The sequence below is a fragment of the Sinocyclocheilus grahami genome, unplaced genomic scaffold (assembly GCF_001515645.1).
Source record: "Sinocyclocheilus grahami isolate Dianchi unplaced genomic scaffold, SAMN03320097.WGS_v1.1 scaffold53.1, whole genome shotgun sequence".
In the NCBI taxonomy this organism is placed as follows: Eukaryota; Metazoa; Chordata; class Actinopteri; order Cypriniformes; family Cyprinidae; genus Sinocyclocheilus; species Sinocyclocheilus grahami.
The window spans coordinates 1,462,385-1,485,669 of record NW_015505232.1 but is presented as its reverse complement, the minus strand read 5'-3'; the positions used below and the strand labels follow the sequence as shown (position 1 = coordinate 1,485,669).

General features: G+C 35.7%; 4 protein-coding genes across 4 annotated transcripts in view; 1 reads left to right on the top strand and 3 right to left on the bottom strand.

The window, feature by feature from the left end:
* Positions 1 to 290: 290 nt before the first annotated feature.
* dcps (decapping enzyme, scavenger) lies at positions 291 to 5,552 on the bottom strand. Its single transcript, XM_016269588.1, has 6 exons — positions 5,315 to 5,552; positions 3,304 to 3,454; positions 2,136 to 2,281; positions 1,912 to 2,025; positions 1,716 to 1,826; positions 291 to 777 (listed from the first exon to the last, which is right to left on the bottom strand). Exons 1-6 carry the CDS (start codon positions 5,480 to 5,482, stop codon positions 511 to 513), a joined length of 957 nt encoding a protein of 318 aa, XP_016125074.1. The 5' UTR covers positions 5,483 to 5,552; the 3' UTR covers positions 291 to 510.
* Positions 5,553 to 5,615: 63 nt separating this feature from the next.
* On the top strand, positions 5,616 to 10,103 carry cry5 (cryptochrome circadian regulator 5). The gene is made up of 11 exons (XM_016269585.1): positions 5,616 to 5,710; positions 6,431 to 6,698; positions 6,823 to 7,017; positions 7,083 to 7,201; positions 7,269 to 7,423; positions 8,184 to 8,324; positions 8,419 to 8,586; positions 8,653 to 8,793; positions 8,885 to 9,036; positions 9,122 to 9,342; positions 9,446 to 10,103. Exons 2-11 carry the CDS (start codon positions 6,484 to 6,486, stop codon positions 9,502 to 9,504), a joined length of 1,566 nt encoding a protein of 521 aa, XP_016125071.1. The 5' UTR covers positions 5,616 to 5,710; positions 6,431 to 6,483; the 3' UTR covers positions 9,505 to 10,103.
* A 1,485-nt stretch (positions 10,104 to 11,588) lies between these two features.
* Positions 11,589 to 17,968, bottom strand: foxred1 (FAD-dependent oxidoreductase domain containing 1). Its single transcript, XM_016269584.1, has 11 exons — positions 17,773 to 17,968; positions 16,885 to 17,105; positions 15,318 to 15,428; positions 14,970 to 15,088; positions 14,715 to 14,809; positions 14,533 to 14,634; positions 14,301 to 14,377; positions 14,032 to 14,192; positions 12,707 to 12,836; positions 12,501 to 12,605; positions 11,589 to 12,070 (listed from the first exon to the last, which is right to left on the bottom strand). Exons 1-11 carry the CDS (start codon positions 17,876 to 17,878, stop codon positions 11,816 to 11,818), a joined length of 1,482 nt encoding a protein of 493 aa, XP_016125070.1. The 5' UTR covers positions 17,879 to 17,968; the 3' UTR covers positions 11,589 to 11,815.
* A 2,306-nt stretch (positions 17,969 to 20,274) lies between these two features.
* The window catches only part of stt3a (STT3 oligosaccharyltransferase complex catalytic subunit A), an 11,470-nt gene continuing 8,459 nt past the window's right edge, over positions 20,275 to 23,285 (bottom strand). The window contains exons 17-18 of the mRNA XM_016269583.1: positions 20,732 to 20,847; positions 20,275 to 20,639 (exon numbers count right to left, since the gene is read on the bottom strand). Coding sequence (XP_016125069.1) covers positions 20,601 to 20,639; positions 20,732 to 20,847 — 155 coding nt within the window. The 3' untranslated portion in view covers positions 20,275 to 20,600. The remainder of the gene's footprint in view (positions 20,640 to 20,731; positions 20,848 to 23,285) is intronic.

Genomic DNA, 23,285 nt, shown 5'->3' with positions numbered 1-23,285 from the left:
TGCATCTTGGACTAATATTAAACCAGTAGGTTTCATTCATTCCTTAAGATTTAAAAACAGCACAGGAGCCTCATTGTGGCCCGCTGCTCTGTCAGTCACAGCCAAATCTCTTCAAAGGACCCCTAAAACCTCAAAGAATTAGGCCTGGGGCCCCACTGGCTCAAATTCTGCTTTAAAATGAATTTCCACGTCACACCACAGACAGGTGCACAGCCTGACAAAACAATTGGGGTTTTGGGTGATCAATTTGCGTTCCATCCACACGATCAACCACAGCATGAAAAAACAGACAGACATAACCATCCAATTTAAAAACAATGAGTACTTTAATAAAAATGCAGTTGATGACAAAATCGAACTGGTTTTAGACATAAAACTACTAACAAAGCTCAAAACATGAGCTTTTAAGAATACATCTAGTAGATACTGTAATAATGCATCCTTTAAAAGCAGCGTACAGATACTTAACATTTATAAAGTAAAAAAAAAAGGTTCCCAAAAATCTGGTCTCTAGACTTTCCCAGCCTCTTTGAACTTAAGGAGCAAACCATCATCGGCCCGCAGCGGGAACGCCAGGCTGCGATTGTGATAGTGACTGGAATCTGTCTGCAAGTTCTGAATGACATCGGAAAGCAAGTGGGCTCTTTCCACTCTGCAACCTGGAGCATCGTACTCCACAGAAGTGAAATGGACATGGAGATGATAGTACGATGGCTGATAGTGGAGATACACACGCAGTTTGCTCGGTGGGACACTGTACTGCCGCTGAATGGCGTCCTGTGGATATAGACGAGACTTGAATTTAAATTTGACATATGCAGCCAGCTCACAATTGTACTTTGCTGTGATTTTCATGGTGTTTTAGGGCTTTTGAGTTGAGATTGTGAGATGTTGCAGGCTGGAATCGAACCCGTCTGAATGACATCGGAAAGCAAGTGGGCTCTTTCCACTCTGCAACCTGGAGCGTCGTACTCCACAGAAGTGAAATGGACATGGAGATGATAGTACGATGGCTGATAGTGGAGATACACGCGCAGTTTGCTCGGTGGGACACTGTACTGCCGCTGAATGGCGTCCTGTGGATATAGACGAGACTTGAATTTAAATTTGACATGCAGCCAGCTCACAATTGTACTTTGCTGTGATTTTCATGGTGTTTTAGGGCTTTTGAGTTGAGATTGTGAGATGTTGCAGGCTGGAATCGAACCCACGTCTTCCACAGGATCACATCTCAATACATCTAGTGCATATGTGGTAACCACTGCGCCACGTGCTTTTAAAAAGCAAGCAGATACAGTGGACAAGCAGAGAGTGGTTCACATGTTCAGATCAACAGTGACATCTAGTGGACATCAGAACCACAACTCTATTCATTGTGAATTTATTTGTACACTGAAGGAAAATGATGTAGAAACTATTCTCAGTCAGAAATTGCTAGTAAATTTTACAATTAATTTCAAAAGAAATGGCATGTAACACACTGAATCACATTTTAAATAGAAAGACTGAAATAATATTTTCTTGTAAAACGTATTGCATTATCTATAGTAGTCCACTCATCAAAGTTGTCCTAAGACAAGAACGCATTTTGGTTTTAGGCTTTAGGACCACTTTGATGAAAGGTTTGGATCCACTTCAAATGTTGACTGCTGTATTTCCATCTTTGAAAAATCATTTTTTACAGTATAGATGAACTTAGATGATCCATAACTCACCTCTCCTTTACTGCGAATGTTTGTGAGTAACGGCAAGTGCTCTGATGTAAGATCCCTTAAACTTTTAACATCCTTCCGATGGACAATAGCAATCAAATACAGGTCTTGTAGCTGGAGAGGAAAAGAAACATTCCTTGTTTTACACTGGGCTTTTTTCACTCCTAGATATTACGACATTGATTCAACTCAGATTCACCTGCTTTTGATCCCACTTGAAATCGGGCAACAGAACAAAACCTGTATCGGGGTCCGGATCCTCGAAAACAATCCGATCAGCCTCGGCTTTCTTCCCCAATATGTTATGCACCCACTGAAACCAAAGGAAAAATGGGCAGTGCAGTTATATGCTTCATTTAGGAAGGAGACACATGGGACAGAAACAACACTGAAATGAAGGGTCAGAGGTCTGTGAAGCCTCACCTGCACACTGAAACACTGGCTGCTGATGTATGGTAGAGTGAGGTTACGATAATCCTCTCCTGATTCCTCAACCAGAAAAACCTCCTGATGCAAATACTTCTTAACATGCTTCTCTGTCGCAGGGCACACCACTGTGGTTTTGATCTCTGTTATGAACAATTTTGGTTTTTATTTTTGGTTTGATGTGTGATGGTGTGGATTTTGTATGCTGCATGTGATGGAGCTGAACAAGCTTTGGACTTTCAATAAGCAGTCGTGCAAGTTTTTCAATTACTAAACAGTCAAATTTTTTTGAAGAAACGTGCTGTGAAGGTAATGACAGCAGTATTGGGGACAGTGATTCTTTATTACAAAAATTAGAAATTGTGTAATTGTGATGCAAATTCATAGGAAAAAGTTCCAAGTATATTTTCACACTTTTAAAAATATATAGGAGAGGTTCCTGGCAAATTAAAAAAAATTACAAATGATATTTAAAAAATAAACCCTTTAAACTTAGAATGCTTAAAACATCAGTTCAGAAACAGGAAAGTTCTTAAATGAATAATCACTGATATAAAAATAAAAATAGCAATATATATCAAATGGCAAATGTAAATCAATTAATATTTTAAATAAATGCTGTTCTTTTGAATTTTCTATAAAAAGTACAACGGTTGTATATTAAAATATATATAAGGCAGCAATGTTTTCAACATTGATAATACTATAAAATGTTTCTTGAGCAAATCAGCATATTAGAATGATTTCTGAAGGATCATGTGACACTGAAGACCGCCGTAGTGAAGCTGAAAATTCAGCTTTGGCATCACAGGAATAAATTATATTTTAAAATACAAAATTTACAAAATTTTACAATTTGCTAATATTTCACAAAATTATGTGTTTTTTTACTGTATTTTTATATCAAATAAACGCAGTCTGGGTGAGCTTAAGAGACTTTTTTAAAAATCGTATCAACCCCAAACCTTTGAACGGTAGTCTATATATAACAAATTTTACAGTGATGGTATCAAAAGATAATACCATGCTGTATCAGGATACTAAATGCTTACTATATTAAACCATATACAGCATGGTAGTACAAGCAAGCCACTCTTCCTGTATATGTCATCAAATAGGATAGAGAGAGAGAAGCTGGTGAAAACCTGTTGTGTTGTGATCCTACCGTTCAGGTGCGCAGGAGCCTGCAGCTGGTATGTGCTGTACACATCGTTCTTCATCTCCAGCTTGAGTTGACTGCTCTTCAGTAACTCAGACAGCGTGTCCTGTCTGATGGGAGTTTTCTCCAGGATCAAAACAGCGTCTTGATCCTTCACCTAGGAAACACAACATAACCCAGCGATTGCAGGTCACTGTAACATTTATTCCTACACTCTAAAAAATGCTGGGCTAAATATAACCCAGTGCTGGGTTAAAAAGGGACAAACCCTGGGTTTGTCCCTTTTTAACCCAGTGCTGGGTTATACTAAACCCAGCATTTTTTAGAGTGTATAAACTAGTATATATTTTTTAATGATAATAGTACTTACTTTTAATTACTAGTAGGTAATCTTACTAGCATTAGTACAAGTAAAATTGATAACACTTTACAATATGGTTCCATTTGTTAATTTTAGTTAACTTAATTTACATGAACTAACAACGAATGGTTTTATTTTTATTAACTGACGTTACTACAAAGGTACAAAACAGATTTCAGTACTTCAACAGGCTGGTATATTAACATTATATCAGTTAATGAAATTAAGGTATTTAACTGTAAATTTAAGTTAAAACCGTAAAACCCAAAACGCTGCTACCGTATTTTTTACGGTAAAATTCCGGCAACCACAGCTGCCGTTTTTTTTACCGTAAATTTTATGGAATTTTTTTTTACAGTGTAACAAAGATAAAAACTGCTAAAGCATTGTTCATTGTTAGGTAATGTTTGTTAATGCATTTACTAACCTTAACTAATGGGACCTTATAAAACGTTAACAAATAAAGCTATAAAACATCAAAATGTTACAACTATAAGCAACTGGCTTAGTGTGTATAACAAAAAGACAAACAGTATTTAAAAAATAAGCACTATAAAAATTGGAGAGGGTACTAGTCATAAGCACTACTACCCAATAGTTCCTAGTAAAACTGTAATAGTTTACACAGTAACAACAAGTTTCAGATATTTCGGCCAGTTTATTACCAGTAATGCTACAGTAACTGTCACTACTGGACTAGTAGTAACAGAGAAATGTGACCTTGAACCACAAAACCAGTCAAAAAGGTCAATTTTTTTGAAATTGAGAGTTATACATCATCTGAAAGCACTGAATACATAAGCTTTCCATTGATGCATGGTCTGTTAGGATAGGACAACATTTGGCCGAGATACAACTATTTGAAAATCAGGAATCTGAGGGAGCAAAAAATAAAAAATATTGAGAAAATGTCAAGTTGTCCAAATGAAGTCCTATGCACATTACTAATCAAAAATTAAGTTATATTAAGTACATATATTATATATTAAGTTAATACCGATATATATTATGGTAGGAAATTAACAAAATATCTTCATTTAACATGATCTTTCCTTAATATATCCTAATGATTTTTGGCATAAAATAAAAAAAAATCTATCATTTTGACTCATACAATGTATTTTTGGATATTGCTACAGATAAACTCATGCTAGGTATGACTGATTTTGTGGTCTAGGGTCACAAATAAGTCCTGATATGTACTGAATATGCACTAGTCACAAGTACTGCTGTCTAATGAGCAAAGCCCGTTCACACCAAGAACGATAACTATAACGATAACGATATTAGCGTCCACACCAGCGAACGATATCCTGTTTATTCTAAGCGCACGCGCGTCTGCCGTTACAGCAGGATGGATTCTGATTGGCTGTCAGTGATTTATCGTTCATCAGCTGGAGAAAAATCGTTTTGAAAGTGATTCCAACGATATCGTTTCTCTTTGTCTTTATCGTTATAGTTGTGGTGTGGACTCTGCTATTCTTTAATATTGAGAACTATATCTTTAACGTTATCTTTATAGTTATCGTCCTCGGTGTGAACGGGCCTTAAGAGCTTATTCATTTAAATGCCAGTATCTAATGAAACGTGAACGGAGTTAGTAACAAAAAAGATGGTAGCTGATTTCACAGAGTGATTTCTCTCCCGCACACGCACCTTCCCATGGATGAAGATGTTCTTCTCCCGCGCACAGTCGCGCAGAATTCGGCTAATTTCGAAGTCCGAGACCAGGCTGTCGGATACTGGCTCTCCCGCGTCTCCGCAATCATTCTCCGCATCGGTTTTCAGTCTTTTCGCAGCTCCCCCGTTCTCGCTATCCGCCATGATTCAGCCCGCTGAACACCAACCAATCAGGATGCACCGAGCTAAACACATGGGGAAAATAAACCCCTGCGCATGCCTCAACGACTACATCCTGATTGGTTAGCCTGTAGCATGTAAACAGTCACTGATTGGCTGAGCTTGTGAGACATGCGCGCTGCTGAGTGGCTCTTTTGTAACGTTGGGGAAACTTACAAAACGCAAGACAGAGCTCACGTAATCAGTAAACCCGTAAGTACTGATCATTATTTCATTGATTAAAATACCCATAGAGTATTTAGTTCTATTGCACTATTATCTCAGAATGTGTGTTTTTGATTGCAGAGACTTGATTGCGCAACCAGAGGGACGATAATATATATATATATATATATATATATATATATATATCTCGCAGAATTACAACAAGCTCTTTGAATACGATTGATTGTAAGACACATTAGATTCAAGTTAATTTTAATATATTGCTACACTTTTAAAACTACATTTTTATTTCTAATAAGACTTATGTTGCAGTACTGAATATTGAGTTTATAAATTACCATTAATCCCAACTATATTAATGCACAGTTGAAAACTGAAATAGCCTTTTAAGTGAATAATTTTCATAATAAATTGAAAAACAAGTGCGATGATTTTTAAGTGAAAATTATAGAAACTTATTCGAGAAATGATGGATACTAATTTGAAATAGACATGTATTTGATAGGATTTTTATAATAATAAAAAAAACTTTTATTTAGTAAAGTTTAAACAGTTTAATTCAAAATTATTTAAAAAAAACAGCGAAAAAGGACATTGTAACAAAACATCAAGCAAAAACTAAATTATTGATAATGCTACTGTGAAAATGCTCAGTTTTGGCCGGAACATACAAACCCACTGCCAGCAAAAACACATTTGTGTAGTTGGACTTTGTGTTAAAGTACTATTTATACTCATTTTTTCCAGTGCCCTTTTTACCCGTCTAACCGTGCAGAGGTCTGCGCATCCCAAAAGTGACCATGAGCCATAACTCCATTCACTGGTTCCGCAAGGGTCTGCGTTTGCATGATAATCCTGCTCTGATCGCTGCCCTGAAAGACTGTAGACACATCTACCCCCTGTTCCTGCTGGACCCCTGGTACTCCAACAACACTTGCATAGGCATTAATCGATGGAGATTTCTGATAGAAGCTCTCAGAGACCTGGACTCCAGTCTGAAGAAACTCAACTCTAGGTAGGGATGGGAACTGAAGATCAGGTGGAGGTTTGAGCTGAGGGTACATGGAGTCAAATGTGGACAGATGTGTTTTTCTTCATTCAACATGTTTTATGTCATTTTTTGTTTCTTGTACCTCTAGGCTGTTTGTTGTCAGTGGGCCGCCCACAGAGGTCCTTCCAAAGCTCTTTGAGAAATGGAAGATCACTCGGTTGACTTTCGAGGTTGATACGGAGCCGTACAGTCAGAGCAGAGACGAGGAAGTCATGAAGTTAGCCAAGGAATATGGTGTGGAAGTTATTCCAAAGATTTCTCACACTCTCTACAACATTGACAGGTAATTTGTAAATCATATTTTGATAAAGATATACACAAAAAAAACTTGCATGCATTTGCAAACAGGATTATTGAAGAGAACAACGGCAAGCCTCCCATGACTTACGTTCGCTTCCAAAGTGTGGTGAAGGACATCGGTCTTCCTAAAAAACCTGTTTCTGCTCCAACCAAAGAGGACATGAAAGGTATCCAGACATCTTTTTGGACATCATGCTAAATGAGATGAGATTGTAATGCCTCTTTCTTTGGAAGGTGTATCCACTCCATCTTCGGAGGACCATGAAGAGGAGTTTGGGATTCCAACTCTTGAAGATCTTGGACTGGATACGTCATCTTTAGGACCAGAGCTGTTCCCGGGGGGTGAACAGGAAGCTCTGCGCAGACTGGATGAGCACATGCAGAGAACAGTACATACATTTTTTTTTAAATAAAAACCCTATAAAGCCTAGCATATAAAAAAATAATGGAATAGTCAAAATTATTTGTTTGCTTTGGACATATACATATATAAAGTTTATTTGTATTGTCATGTCAGCATCTAGTTGAAGTAATATAAGAGTTGCATAAACACAAAATAAAAACCAAGCAAACACAAAAATACAGCAGTTAAAAAAAAAAATATATATATATATATATTGCATTGTGGTAGTCAAAAAGTGTGCCAAAAAAGGATAAAACAATGTTACAAATAAATTATAAAAATATATTTTAAATGTAAGAAAGTATATACATTAAATATCGATTATGAATATAATGTGTATATAAATTCCAGGTATTATTAAGAATAATATTTAAAAAATATGGTAGCAACAGCATTTTCAAAGTGAAAATTTTCAAAGAGATTTTAAGATATTTAGAATAGGCTGCATACTTAAATACATATAAATACATTTTGTCACCCTAAATATATCATGGTTACATTTTTAATTAATTTCATGATTAAATTATTTGATGATCATTTTAATTGTGGTGATCTTAATACAGCAAGAAGTGCATTACTATGGATGCAATAAATATACCTCCAATACATGCTGAATATTTTATATAGACATTTTTAACCATAAATTGAATGTTTAAGCATAAGTAGCTGAAATATTCATTTTGAAAAATAAATGACAATATAAACGTTGTTCTTAACAGGAAAATACTGATTTTGTCTTTTTGCAGGCGTGGGTGTGCAAGTTTGAAAAACCACAGACGTCCCCCAATTCCATTATCCCCAGCACCACCGTCCTGAGCCCCTATGTCCGATTCGGCTGCTTGTCTTCACGCACCTTCTGGTTGAGGCTCACAGAAGTGTATAGAGGGGTCTGTCAGACATCTCATGCATTACTTGAGCCACAAGCAGCTATTTGACAGTGCAAGATCCTGGTGTGGCTGACAGCGGTGTTGTCTTTTGCAGAAGCAGCACTCTAAACCTCCAGTCTCCCTGCATGGGCAGTTGCTGTGGAGAGAGTTCTTCTACACCACTGCCGTCGGGATCCCAAACTTCAACAGAATGGAGGGCAACCCTCACTGTGTGCAAGTGGACTGGGACAACAATCCCGAGCACCTGGCTGCATGGAGAGAGGTAAAGTGTGTTTTTTGAATATATTATAATGACAATAAACCAGAAGATGAGCATGTGTGAATTCAGGCTAGGACCGGATTCCCATTCATTGACGCCATCATGACACAATTACGTCAGGAGGGCTGGATACATCATCTCGCCCGGCATGCGGTCGCCTGTTTTCTGACCCGAGGAGACTTGTGGATAAGCTGGGAGGAGGGCCAAAAGGTTTATGTTTCGCCCCGTTACCTGCTATGTTACAGACAGATCAGAGATATAATCATTGACCTGCTGTGTTTCTGCTCACGATCATCTGAAGGTTTTTGAGGAGCTGCTGCTGGATGCTGATTGGTCGCTAAACGCAGGAAACTGGCAGTGGCTCTCAGCCAGCGCGTTCTTTCAACAGTATTTCAGAGTGTACTCTCCTATCGCCTTTGGAAAGAAAACAGACAAATATGGGGATTACATTAAGTTAGTTATGTTTTTTATATTCTGTTAATATAAAAGTTTCTGTGAAACAAGTACTTACAAAATGCTGACTCTGCTTGTCTTCCAGGAAATACCTTCCAGTGCTGAAGAAATTCCCTGCCGAGTACATATATGAGCCCTGGAAGGCTCCTCGGAGCGTTCAGGAGAGAGCAGGGTGCATTGTGGGAAAAGATTACCCTCGTCCTATTGTGGAGCATGACATTGTCCATAAAAAGAATATTCAGAGAATGAAAGCAGCATATGCAAAGCGCTCCTCCGAGGACAAAGATGACAAAACCATCACCAAAGGTAATTATTTAGACCTAAAAATATTATTTATATATACAAACATATATTTTATTATGAAATTCTTGACTCAAACCGACTATTGATTCTTGTTTTCTCTCTCCAGGTGTAAAACGCAAAGCACCATCTACCCTGGATATGTTTGAGAAGGCGGCAAAGAGATAAAGTTGTTCTCTCTCATCCGAACTTTTTTTATACTGTGTTCCTCTATGGGTCAGTTTTGGTTTTATATCATATGCGTGTGTGTGTGTGTGTGTGTAAAAGTTTGGGATCACTAAGGTTTTCTTGTAAGAAATTAATAGGAAATTAACTTGGAAAAAAATATATATAGAAATTGATCAATCATGCTAAAATAAAACAGCACATTTCTGTCTTCAACAACAATATGCATGTGTATTCATATCCATATTAACACACATGTAAAGATGTACAGATTTATAAAATTCAGTCCATGATGTATGATTTAGGAACAAACTTTTAAAGTTTCTGATTATTTTTGGTATTCATTTCTGAAACAGTATGAATATGACGATCTAGAAAAGCACTTCAATAGGATATATCATGATCTGTTTCATATGCATATTTAAATATATGCAATTACAAATGGCAAAATGTCCATCTGAATTTCCTGATCTCTACCATACATTTCTTGTACAGTATGTTTTGTTGAATCTAGCAGCAATGATCACTCTTGTCTTTCATGTCTTAAAGGGTTAGTTCACCCAAAAATATAGGGGTGTGCGATATATATATCGTCTGCGATAATATCGTAATTGTTGTTTTAACAATGTACGATTTGACATTATCAAGTATTTTGCAAAAACCATTCAAAACACACCCTCACACAGTGCACGCATACATTACGTGAAGTCTAGACTAGTGCGCGTGCGCATTTAAAGCGCATTCTTTCACTGAATAATTCAGACTAATAAAATTAATTTAGAATGATCACAAAATTCAAGGCATGGGGGCAGAAAATGTATACATTAATACCACTTCACATAGTTATTAAATTTCACACAAAGAGTGCTGTTTTTTTCTGCAAAAATTACCATGATTACAAATGTGATATTGATTTTTTTTTCACAACAGTTCAATAAACAATTAGTTAATTAAGAGACTTACGTTTTAGACACAATTTTGGCTGTTTTTCCTCTATTTCACCAACAAAAATAATTCCAAACACAGGCACAGCACTGTTTTGCGTCTCTGAGCAACAGGACGGTGTTTCGTTCCTGAATTAATCAATAGTTTAAATGATTCGGTTCAATCGCAATGACTCACTTATTTACAGTGACTTGCTGCCACCTACTGGCGGTTTTAATTTTACATTTAAAGTGTCTCTTTCAAATATCAGTATTCAACGTTTTATGTTTAATATATCAAAACATTTATCCTTTTGTAACTGCAGGTTAAATGCATTCATGTCCTGCATTAAACAGTGTGTAAACACATCTAAATGCCACTTCAGATGCAGCTTCTGTGTTTCCTCTGCATTATCTCATTCACTGATTAAACGTAAGAATTTGACTCAAAAGATAATGGACACTCTTAGAAAGAAAATGGCTTTATAAAAGTAAAACTGCCCATAAAAGTTAAAAATCAATTTAAACTTATTGAAAAAGATTAATTTCCATCAGTGTGAACTGACCACCACACAGAATATGAAAAATATCAAAAACTTTAGGAGTCAGTTCAAGATACCAGCACAATAACACACTCAGCAAAATATAATCTAATTATAATCGATAAAAATCGCAGAAAATATTGAGATATAATTTTTTGTCAATATCGCACACCCCTACTTCGGAACACAAATTAAGATATTTTTGATGGAATCTGAGAGCTCTCTGACCCTCCGTAGACAGCAAGGATACTACCACGATCAACGCACAGAACAGATCGATGCACAGGGATGTCCTTGCTACGTTTCTGTGCATTGATCAGGGGTTCAACTGTAATTTAATGAAGCTACGAGAATACTTTTTGTGAGCAAAGAAAACAAAAATAGCATAATTTATTCAGTAGTTGTTCTCCCTGAGTTACCGTCTTCTGCTATTATTGTTTTCTTTGAGCACAAAAAGTATTCTCATAGCTTCATAAAATTACAGTTGAACCCCTGATCAATGCACAGAAACGTAGCAAGGGCATCGGTAAAATAGTCCATCTATTAGGTGCCTGATAGCCCAGATTCCATCAAAAATGTCTTCATTTGTGTTCCGAAGATGAACGAAGGTCTTACATGTTTGGAACGACATGAGGGTGAGTAATTAATGACAGAATTTTCATTTTTGGGTGAACTAACCCTTTTAATAATCTGATTATGTTTTGTTTCCAAACTGAACTCATCCTCCTGAAAATTCAGTTCCATTGTTCCAGTGAGAGTTCTGTTTGAACTATGATATCACTGTGACGTTCATGTCAAGTGGCTTCATCCTGAGGACACATTCATCTTCCCTGTATGTTTTTGTGCTCCTCACACGATGTTACTCTCCAGTAAGGGCTCCTGCAGGAGGATCCGTTTAAGGTCAAAAACACTAAGGTCGATGGTCTTATAGCCTCCGTCCAGAATAAGCTCAGCCACTGCGAGTCCGACCGCAGGAGACTGCTGCAGACCGTGACCACTGAAGCCCGTAGCAAAGTACATGTTGGGCACAAGAGGATGAAGTCCAATAATGCCATTCTGATCAAAGGTGTTGTAGTCGTAAAACCCAGCCCACGCGCTTGAGACCTGACAAAGATGGACCATAAGAGCAAAGTGCTTCATTTGGAAAAAAACTGAGTGGTAGAACTTCTAGTAGACACAAACAAACCCATGTAATGCACTTTACCCTCTTAACAGCCATCAGAAACGGTTCAATTAGTAAAATAAAGCTCAAGAAAACTCCCTTTCATGCAGTGGACTTCTGATCAAAGGTGTTGTAGTCGTAAAACCCAGCCCACGCGCTTGAGACCTGACAAAGATGGACCATAAGAGCAAAGTGCTTCATTTGGAAAAAAACTGAGTGGTAGAACTTCTAGTAGACACAAACAAACCAATGTAATGCACTTTACCCTCTTAACAGCCATCAGAAACGGTTCAATTAGTAAAATAAAGCTCAAGAAAACTCCCTTTCATGCAATGGATAACATGAAGAACAATTGTACATTATGAAATTCACCTTCAGTTGCTCGAATGCAGGAATACGGTGGGCCAGACGATGCCAGACCTTCTTTTGAAAGAATTTGTGGTCCACATCAAGGTTACTGATATCTGGTTCTTCTGTCTGCACAAGGTAGAAATAATAATGAATGAATGAACAAATGCATAAATTCGTGCAGATAATAAAGCTAATATGTCAGAGATTGACTCAAAACGTGCCTATACCTCCTCTGGTGACATTCCCGTGATGTAATTTCCTCCCAGTCCCTCTCGTCTACAGTAAACCCCTGAATAGTCAATCAGAAATGGAGTATCCAGCCCTGGTCCATCAGGACAATGTACCACATAAACAAACCTGGAGGAGATAGGGACGATGTAGCTAATGAGACTACACAGTTCTAGAATTATACATAATTCAAATGTCATTATTACAATTAAATATTAAATTTTACATGAAATACTAATGATATTTAATTATTTATTAACAATATTTAATAATAGGCTCCAGCATCCCCACAAGCCTACAGTGGATAAGCAGTTTAAAGAATGGATGGATGGATTTAATTAATAAAATGTGTATAATATTTAATTAATATGTGACCCTGGAGCACAAAATCAGTCTTAAGTCGCTGGGGTATATTTGTAGCAATAGCCAAAAATACATTGTATGGGTCAAAATTATTGATTTTTCTTTTATGCCAAAAATCATTAGGATATATTAAGTAAAGATCATGTTCCATGAAGATATTTTGTAAATTTCCTACTGTAAATATAATAAAACTTAATTTTTGATTGGTAATATGCATTGCTAAGAACTTCGTTTGGACAACTTTAAAGGCAATTTTCTCAATATTTAGATTTTTTTGCACCCTTAGATTCCAGATTTTCAAATAGTTGTATCTCTGCCAAATATTGTCAGATCCTAACAAACCATACATCAATGGAAAGCTTATTTACTCAGCTTTCAGATGATGTATACATCTCAATTTAAGAAAAGTTACCCTTATGACTGGTTTTGTGGTCCAGGGTCACATATATTAATGATACTTAATATAGTATAATATAATATTTAAAACTAAATGCAACAGTTATTTTAGGATATTTTATTATAATATAATATAATATCTAAAACTAAACGCAACAGTTATTTTAGAATATTTGTCACTACTCATTCATTTAAATTAAAATGAAATGTATCTCTTATTGAATAATAATGATATGTAATTATTAATCCTATTTTCATAATATAATATAAAATTATAATTATACTATGTAAAAAATATATTTGGCACTGCACATTTATTTAAATTGAAATGAAATATATATTTTTTTAATTGAACACTAATTATGTAATAAAAATATTGTGTAATAAAATATAATTATATTTTAATATCATAAAATGTAATAAATTATAAATAATATAACAATTAAATATTAATGATAATATAATATAATTGTAGAATATTTGGCACTTCTTATTTATTCAAGTAGGTAAGAAACCATTTCAAATTGCAGTGTAACCACTGTTTACTACGATAATGAGTCTTAACCTTTTTCTGGGCTCCACGGGTAGCGGAACACCAGACACGGATTCTTTCGGGCCTAATCCGATGCCTAGCATGGAGGCGATCTTTCCTGAGTTTGCACCTGCTGCATTTACCACAACGGCACACTCCACGGGCTGATACTCCAGACTGTTGGGCATCCGCACCTAAAACCACATAACCTTCTATTATGCTACTAGTGCACCTAAATAAGGCAAACAAGTTTCAAAACAGTGTGCTGTTCTGAGATGTTTTGAGAAGGCATATGAACTCACATTAACGTATTTTATCCTTTGGACATTAAGAACCTCTCCATCTGTGGTTTCTGCCAAATTTGCAGCACATTTAAATCCTAAAAATTCAAGAGAATCAAACTTGAGTTCTGTTTTGAAAGTAAGAATGCAACGTAAAAAAAAGCCAGTTAAAAAAGGACCAAATGTAGGACAACATGCACTAATTTGGTGTTAATTTGACAAACTTTAACATATTGTAGTTGGGAATCCTGACCTGTGACCTCTCCAAAGCACTGATAGACTCCCATAGACACGGCCTTACGTCTGAGAGCGTTCAGGAGAGACCAGGGGTCAAACCAGCCCTCGTTCTCTAGTCCTTAGTGAGGAATAAATATGTCACTCAGCAATGAAGTTTGCATGTGAGATGTATCAAAGATTGTGAAAATGGGCACCAACCAAGAGAAGCCAGAGCGACCCCCTCCGTGTTTATCCAAGGGAATCGCTCCTTCAGCTGGGATGGTGAAAGGAGGGCGACCTTCGCACCCAGGTATCTACCAATAAAATCAAAAACATGTTTGATTAATCTTTAACTTTGTATTGCGAGGCTGTTTATCAGCTAATATGAAAGGTTGAGTTAACACAAAGATAATAAAAACGCCTAATATAGTAACTGGTATATAATCTGTCTGGTAATCCAGCTTTTCCTGTTACCTTTGAGTTCTGTAGTTTTCCTCCATAATATGAGCTGATTTTTCACTGGCGAGGAAGAGATATCCGGAATGATTAAACTGCAGATCAACGGGGTCTTCATTTACAACCCAGAGATGATTCTGTTGCATTAAAACACAGCAGAAATACAAATTTGCAAACATTTATTAGTATTCTAAAACTCTAGACCAGCCTAAATGATCCTGGTGAAGAACATTTCGAACGATTTACAACAAAATATTTAAAGTCTCTAGAAATTAGCTGATGTTTAGACTTCACATCATAATTTATGTAGGTTACAGTGCATTTGTAACAGGAAAGCTTTTAATAGTGCAATATAGAAGATTTTACATTAATGTTCTTCATGAAACGAGCTGAAAACAGTGACAGCAGGATGTTTTCTTTCAAGGAGAACTGCTGCCGAATTCCACCACATGACAGCACAGTCGACGCCAGGGAATACTGTAGAGAGAGGAACATAAAAATGTTTAGTAATTACCTTTTATTTATTAGCATTAACATCTTACAAAACGTTAACATCTTAAAAAAAAATATTACTTATATTATTATATATTTGGGCAATGCTTTATTTGGTGTTATGATTTTAATATATTAACCATTAAATGGATAGTTTAAAAAAAACTAATCATTTACTCTGCCTCAAGTCTTCTGAAAACTGTATGACTATCTTTCGTGGAACACAAAAGGAGAAGTCTTGTTTAATTTAAAAAAATGTAAGAAAAGAGAGTAAAAAAATAAATAAAAATTTTGTTGAGCGGACGGGATAGTTCACAAGGAAACAGGATTTTTCTCTCCTTGGAGAAGGGTCAGACAGACTCGTTTCAATTCAGTTTCATTTGAATTAAAGGGTTGCATTGAAAATCTAATTTGGTTTCATTGTATAAAAAAATGATGATGCGGAGAAAAAGGGGACAATCAAATAAATGTTCAATCAAATGAATGATTTCTACGCATTTTCTGAACTAACTGAAGACCTGCTGCCGAATTCCACCACATGACAGCACAGTCGACGCCAGGGAATACTGTAGAGAGAGGAACATAAAAATGTTTAGTAATTACCTTTTATTTATTAGCATTAACATCTTACAAAACGTTAACATCTTAAAAAAAAATATTACTTATATTATTATATATTTGGGCAATGCTTTATTTGGTGTTATGATTTTAATATATTAACCATTAAATGGATAGTTTAAAAAAAACTAATCATTTACTCTGCCTCAAGTCTTCTGAAAACTGTATGACTATCTTTCGTGGAACACAAAAGGAGAAGTCTTGTTTAATTTAAAAAATGTAAGAAAAGAGAGTAAAAAAATAAATAAAAATTTTGTTGAGCGGACGGGATAGTTCACAAGGAAACAGGATTTTTCTCTCCTTGGAGAAGGGTCAGACAGACTCGTTTCAATTCAGTTTCATTTGAATTAAAGGGTTGCATTGAAAATCTAATTTGGTTTCATTGTATAAAAAAATGATGATGCGGAGAAAAAGGGGACAATCAAATAAATGTTCAATCAAATGAATGATTTCTACGCATTTTCTGAACTAACTGAAGACTGCGTTACCATAATGGTGGTACCTTCGGTTGCAAATGGGTCATTTTGCTTATTCACTCAATCTTTCAAATTGAATTAAATTACTCAGACGTCCACTTGTAATTTTATTTTACTAAATTGAATTGTTTCCCAAAGACATTGATATGATGTCTGGTGGGAGCGGAACAACATAAGAAGTTTTTCTTTTTTGTGGGTGAACTTTTAAAAAACATGATCAATACATGATTATTAGCATTCCACAGTATATAGCAGTCACCGTGTTTTAAAACGTATTGAGCCACCTACATAGACATCACCTTTGTAGCATCAAATACATGTTCACTAGTGCCCTAGAATAAACTCACAGTAGGGTCTTTCTCCACCACTAGCACTCTCAGACCATCCCTCACTCGCGCCTTCATCTTTAGCCAGTATGCGATGGACCATCCTACGACTCCCCCTCCTACAATCACCACATCAGCCCTCTCCGGGGGCAGGCCAGGGGTCAACTCAATCGGGCTCCAGTCACTGCCGGGCATCGCTGCGGCCGCTTTGTCCCGAAACGCCCGCAGCTGAGTGTCCAGATCTGCAACGAGTTACATATGACACAGATGAGAGTATGTTTTATCGGCAGAAGCCAGTTTCATCATTACCTACATTTTCTTGAAACCATACTGTGTTTGTAATTTTGTTAGATATTGAGTTTTATTATTAATGTAATGCTGGTTTGTAGTAAATTTCTCATTTATACCTCTAAATACTGGAAGAAAAAACGTATTTCGTTTGATAATTATACTATTACTGGACTGAATTACAGTTATATCTATAATATTTGTCATGGAGGATGCGAATTTACAAATCCTACTATAGCGAAAGCAACACTCATGAATATTAATTACGCATCGCTACGTTCGACCTGTAGAGCTCACTGATTTGCTGAAAAGCAAGCGGGCGTTGCGCAGTTAGCGAATGCACGAACAGCTACTGCGAGAAAGGCTTAACTCATGAATATTGATTAGATTACGTGCCTCGACGCTCCAAGGAAGTTTACAAATCAAAGCCAGCATGATCAAGACCAAATTAATATTAATGAGCTAACCTTTCTGTCAGTCATAGTAGGATTCGAAATGCAAGAAATTAGAGAAGGCGAGCATGACTTTTGTCACCGCTTACAGTTTACTCAGGACGTTTAACGCCTCTAATATTGATATAAACGTACGGATGCATACTGTGTATTAAGTGAATCATCTCACCTTTAAAGAAGTCATTTTCAGCTCCCCTGCTGCTGCTTTTAAAGCTCCGACAGGGTGCTTTCAGGACTCTGAAAGCAGGGACGGAGGTGAACAGCTTGCGCCACATTGCTATTGTCGACAGACAGTCATGTATGCAGAAGAAGACCTAATCACCTTCCTCACTGACACGCCGCTCACTGTGGAGCAGAGCGGAGCGTACGCTCATTTGACCTAGAGCGCATGCTCACAACGACGCCACACCAGGACTATGGGATTACATCGCTGCCACAATTCTGTGCGCGAAAGATCATATTTTGAGCTCGCAAAAGTGCGTTTTGCACGCGGGCAAACTGAGTTTTGTGGAGAAAATTTTGTCTCGCAAAGAAGAAAGCATTTCGAGCGCACGAAAATCAATTTTGCATTTAAAATAAGTTTTTGGATTAGTGCAGACCTTCTCTTTTGCACTCACAACGACGCCACACCAGGACTATGGGATTACATCGCTGCCACAATTCTGTGCGCGAAAGATCATATTTTCAGCTCGCAAAAGTGCGTTTTGCACGCGGGCAAACTGAGTTTTGTGGAGAAAATTTTGTCTCGCAAAGAAGAAAGCATTTCCAGCGCACGAAAATCAATTTTGCATTTAAAATAAGTTTTTGGATTAGTGCAGACCTTCTCTTTTGCACGTGCAACCTTTCACTAGCATGCTCACCTGATGCCCGCCCTCAGTGCTCTCTAAATGCCAATGGCTGGCTTGCACAACACAACCCAGCCAATCAAAGACGAGGCTGCTAAATTCTGATTGGCTGCCTTGACAACCAATCACAAATTTCCTTGCATTATTTGGACAGCAGAAGAGGGAAAATACAGTACATGCATAATTATTATGCAAGTTGATATTCTGATCATATTTTTTTCCAAGCACATTTTACCAATTCCAAATGACATCAATCTTAATAACTACTATTAATCTTGTATTTAATCATTTATAATTGATATATAATTATTCACGAAGGCCGGAAGTGAAAAATGTATTATATTCAGGTGTGCATAATTAAGCAGATTTTCTTTTACAGATAAAATTTGCCAAAAAAGAGATTTAACTCAGACTGAAAGTCAAAAATTATTAAACGCCCATGAGAAATATTCAAAACTAATACAATACTAGAAATTGCAAAGTTACTGTATAACCATTGGACAGCAAAATGCTCAGTGAGTCAGCAGAGTCAGTCAAAAACATGTGGAGAAGAAAAGATGCATGTTAACTGCAAAAGAATTAGGAATTAAGTTGAAGAATTCGGTGTGAAATCACCAGGAACCATTTAGTCTCCAGCGTCACCATTTTCCAGAACTGCAACCTACCTGTAGTCTCCAGAAGTACAAGGTGTCAGGTTCTCAGAGACTTAGGTTAAGTATAGAATCCTTAAAAATGACCCCTACTTAATAAGAATCACATACCGAAGTGTAGTAAAATACTTGAAGACTGATATATATATATATATATATATATATATATATATATATATATATATATATATATATATATATATATATATGCTTTATAGACAAATAAGTTGAGAGTAACTCTTGAAGGGCCAGCACCACATCCTATTGTACCCCTGTTTGAAGAATTTATCTTCTAGAATCTGGCAGTAAGTTTTGGGAGTTCATTTTTAGTCCATCTCGAGATTTTATCTTTAGAAGATAACCTGCTTAATAATTATGCACACCTGAATATAATAAATTTTCACTTCCAGCCTTCGTGAATAATTATATATCAATTATAAATGATTAAATGCAAGATTAATAGTCGTTATTAAGATTGATGTTGTTTGGAATTGGTCAAATGTGCTTGGAAAAATATATAATCAGAATATCAACTTGCATAATTATACTTGCACTGTATTTTCCCTCTTCCACTGTCATCAGCAATGCAAGGAATGTTGTGATTGGTTGTCAAGGCAGCCAATCAAAATTTTGCAGCGAAGTCTCTGATTGGCTGGAATTATGGCATATTGTAACGCTGGGTTATTTAGAGAGCACTGAGGGCTGGCTTCAAGTGAGCAAGCTAGTGAAACGTTGAACGCGCAAAAGAGAAGGTCTGCACACATCCAAAAAACTTATTTTAAATGCAAAATTGATTTTAGTGCACTCGAAATACTTATTTTCCCCACAAAACTCAGTTTGCGCACGTGCAAAACGCACGTTTGCAAGCTCAAAATATATTTCGCGCGCAGAATTGTGGCAGAGATCTAACCCTATACAGGACCAGCCACCCCACAGCTGTAGTTTCTTTAGTGTCCAGTAGAGGGCATGTAAGCAAAAACGTACTAACTTTCACTTGTATTCTGTGTGGTGTTTTCATTTTGCCCAGCTCCATAAACTGTACGAAATTCAGAGTAAGATGAATTTCAGTCATGAACGAGAAAACAGAAAACATCTAAATAGGAGAAATCTAAAACATCTCAATTCTGATCGTCAGTTAACACTGACTTCTGAGTGGTAAGACACAGATCAATTGAATCCCAGTCACTCCTTTATTCACCCATTGAAAAACAAATCAAACCGTTTTCTGGCCAGTTGATTGCAGAAATGACTTATGAACATTTTTCTCACCTTTTCAGGTGATAATTTGACACCTTCTGCCCCCAGTAAACATCACATTTGACAATCAAATTTTAAAAAACAAACCAAGAAAAAAAAAGGTACAGAAAGAAAATCTCTTTCAGCAATTACAACAAAAGTATATAAAAAAAACTTCACACTTTCTCCTCAGATCATGGTATGGGGCCGCAGACATTCAGTGGTGTGTGTTCCGGAGAGGGGGGTGGGATTTTGAGTTCTGGGTTTTACGTTCTTGAGAGGCCACGGTTGTCAAGGTCTTTGACCTGTGGAGGTAAACCAGGAGATCATCAGTGGAAGTTCAGATGGTTTAGAGGGACAGTAACGGTTAAAGATGCACAGGTGAGTTCAGATGTACCTTGTATATCCTGACGAGCCAGTGCTCTGTAGTATACGCTTCCTCCAGCACATCCAGCTCAAAGTCCTTGTTGCCAATCTCAGCATTACGAACTCTGTCATAACCAGGAGGACGCTCTGGAAAGAAAAGTAAATGTAGAGTTTAATTCTAGTCATCACTAACTTCATAGACTTTTTTGTTCAAACCCTGAACTAGGGCTGGACAATAATTCAATATCATTATGTATCGCGATATAATTCTTTTCAATAACGGTGATATGATTTTTAAACACATTTCCGATATTTCGATATACATTACCAGTGTTTCCCATACATTGATTTATTTGTGGCGTTTGACTTCGTTGAATAAACATGAGCACTGCACGGTTCAAAATCAAAACGTGGCACGGGTGTTTTATATGAATGTATCTCTGAAGGGGAGCGACTGTCTTCAGAAAAGTTTCGATGACATTTTCATTTTATCTGATAAAGTAGCGTTCATGAGCGGAGCTGATTTCATTACAGGAGAAACCGCAAGTTCTACCGCTCTCAATGCACCTCCTGCTGGCACACAATCAGATTTTCAATTTTCAATAAGCACGTCTCCAGCAACATGTTTTTGTTGTTGCTCTTTTTTTTCTGCAGAAACTCAGAGCACTTTTCATATTCTTTATCCTGGCTGAAGCACATTTGTTTCAATCTATAACAATAATCAGCCACCCTACATTACAGTCAAAGGTTTTTGAACAGTAAGATTTTTTATGTTTTTTTTTTTCCTCTGCTCACCAAGGCCGCATTTATTTGATCCAAAGTACAGCAAAAACAGTAACATTTTGAAATATTTTCTATTTTAATATATTTCAAAATGTAATTTATTCCTGTGATACAAAGCTGAATTTTCAGCATCATTACTTCAGTCTTCAGTGTCACACGATCCTTCAGAAATCATTCTAATATGCTGATTTGCTGATTATCAATATACAGTTGAGTATTTTTATTTCAGGATTCTTTGATGAACAGAAAGATCCAAAGATCAGCATTTATCTGAAATAAAAAGCTTTTGTAACATTATACACTATACCAGTCAAAAGCTTGGAGTCAGTAAGATTTCTTTCTTTCTTTCTTTTTTGGAAAGAAGTTATAGAAATTAATACTTTTATTTAGCAAGGATGCTTTAAATTGATCAAAAGTGATGATAAAGACATTTATAATGTTACAAAAGATTTCTATTTCAGGTAAATGCTGTTCTTCTGAACTTTCTATTCATCAAAGAAACCTGAAAAAAATCTACTCCGCTGTTTTCAACATCATAATAATAAATGTTTTTTGAGCAGCAAATCAGAATATTAGAATGAATTCTGAAGGATCATGTGACTAGAGTAATGATGCTAAAAATATAGCTTTGAAATCACAGGAATAAATTGCATTTTAAAATATTTCCAAATAGAAGATAGTTATTTTAAATAGTGAAATTATTTCAAAATGTTACTGTTTTTGCTGTATTTTGGATCAAATAAATGCAGGCTTGGTGAGCAGAAGAGAATTCTTTAAAAACAATAAAAATCTTATAATTAATAAGGTGAGTCTGAGATGTTTATTTGTTATTTCACATTTCTTGTTTGTGTGAAGGCTAAATACAAATAAAAGGTGAACATTAATTTATTTGTGCTGTTTTTTTTCCTAAAGTATTATATGGTTTTATATGAGGTGTCATAGACTTGGCAAATAAATTTTTCATAAGTCTGTATGCACAGACATCTGTTGTGGGCGTTCTTGGCAGTTTTTACAAGGCTTTTTTAAATGGTGTTCATATCGATATCGGAATTATATCGTATCGACCGAAATTAAGAAATATATCGTGATATAAATTTGGGCCATATCGTCCAGCCCTACCCTGAACTAAAACTCAACATGAAACAGCATTTGCAACTCATTTAACTTCCATAATGTCAGTTATTTATGAAAATAATAAAAATAAAACATTCGAAAAAATAACATTAAATAGCAAAATAATATTCAATAAAATAATGCTAATTCATAGTGTTTTGTTGACTAAAACTAAAATTGAAACTAAACATTTAAAAACTTTAATTTCCATTAATTGAAATAGCTCAAATTAAATTACATTTTAAATTTTAGATGAAAAAAAGAAAAGAAAATTAGAATTTTGCCTTGTAAACTAACTGAAAAGAAATAAGCTGAAGCACTAAAATCACTCAAATATTTTTTAAATAGCTAAACTGAAAAAAAAACTAATACTAGCCAAAACTAAAATTAAAAAGAATATAAAAATACAAGCTATTTCTAAATATTAATAAATTCTTTAATAGCATATAAATAATACTAAAATAACATTATAATATTTAAAATAATTATTTGATGTTATAACTAAAACTGTTAAAATAGTTGAAATGCCAATTGAAATAAAGCTGAAATAAAACATAAATTTAAGAATATAAATAAAATAGAGAAATATTGCCTTGGCAAATACCTCAAAATAAGTTGAAATACTAAAATTTATTTAAAAAATTAAAACGGAAAAAATATCAATAAAAGCTCTTTTAAAATATAAACGA

Bases quoted from the DNA above. Each gene is read 5' to 3' on its own strand.
- dcps (XM_016269588.1), bottom strand. From the start codon at position 5,482: ATGGCGGATAGCGAGAACGGGGGAGCTGCGAAAAGACTGAAAACCGAT. The intron at 3,455-5,314 runs GTGCGTGTGCGG...TGTGTTTCCTAG, and splicing joins ACATCTTCATCCATGGGAAG to GTGAAGGATCAAGACGCTGT. The intron at 2,026-2,135 runs GTGAGGCTTCAC...CTTTGGTTTCAG, and splicing joins GCCAGTGTTTCAGTGTGCAG to TGGGTGCATAACATATTGGG.
- cry5 (XM_016269585.1), top strand. From the start codon at position 6,484: ATGAGCCATAACTCCATTCACTGGTTCCGCAAGGGTCTGCGTTTGCAT. The intron at 6,699-6,822 runs GTAGGGATGGGA...TTGTACCTCTAG, and splicing joins CTGAAGAAACTCAACTCTAG to GCTGTTTGTTGTCAGTGGGC. The intron at 9,343-9,445 runs GTAATTATTTAG...TTCTCTCTCCAG, and splicing joins TGACAAAACCATCACCAAAG to GTGTAAAACGCAAAGCACCA.
- foxred1 (XM_016269584.1), bottom strand. From the start codon at position 17,878: ATGTGGCGCAAGCTGTTCACCTCCGTCCCTGCTTTCAGAGTCCTGAAA. The intron at 17,106-17,772 runs GTGAGATGATTC...AACTCGTTGCAG, and splicing joins TGAAAATGACTTCTTTAAAG to ATCTGGACACTCAGCTGCGG. The intron at 12,606-12,706 runs GTATAGGCACGT...TACCTTGTGCAG, and splicing joins CGGGAATGTCACCAGAGGAG to ACAGAAGAACCAGATATCAG.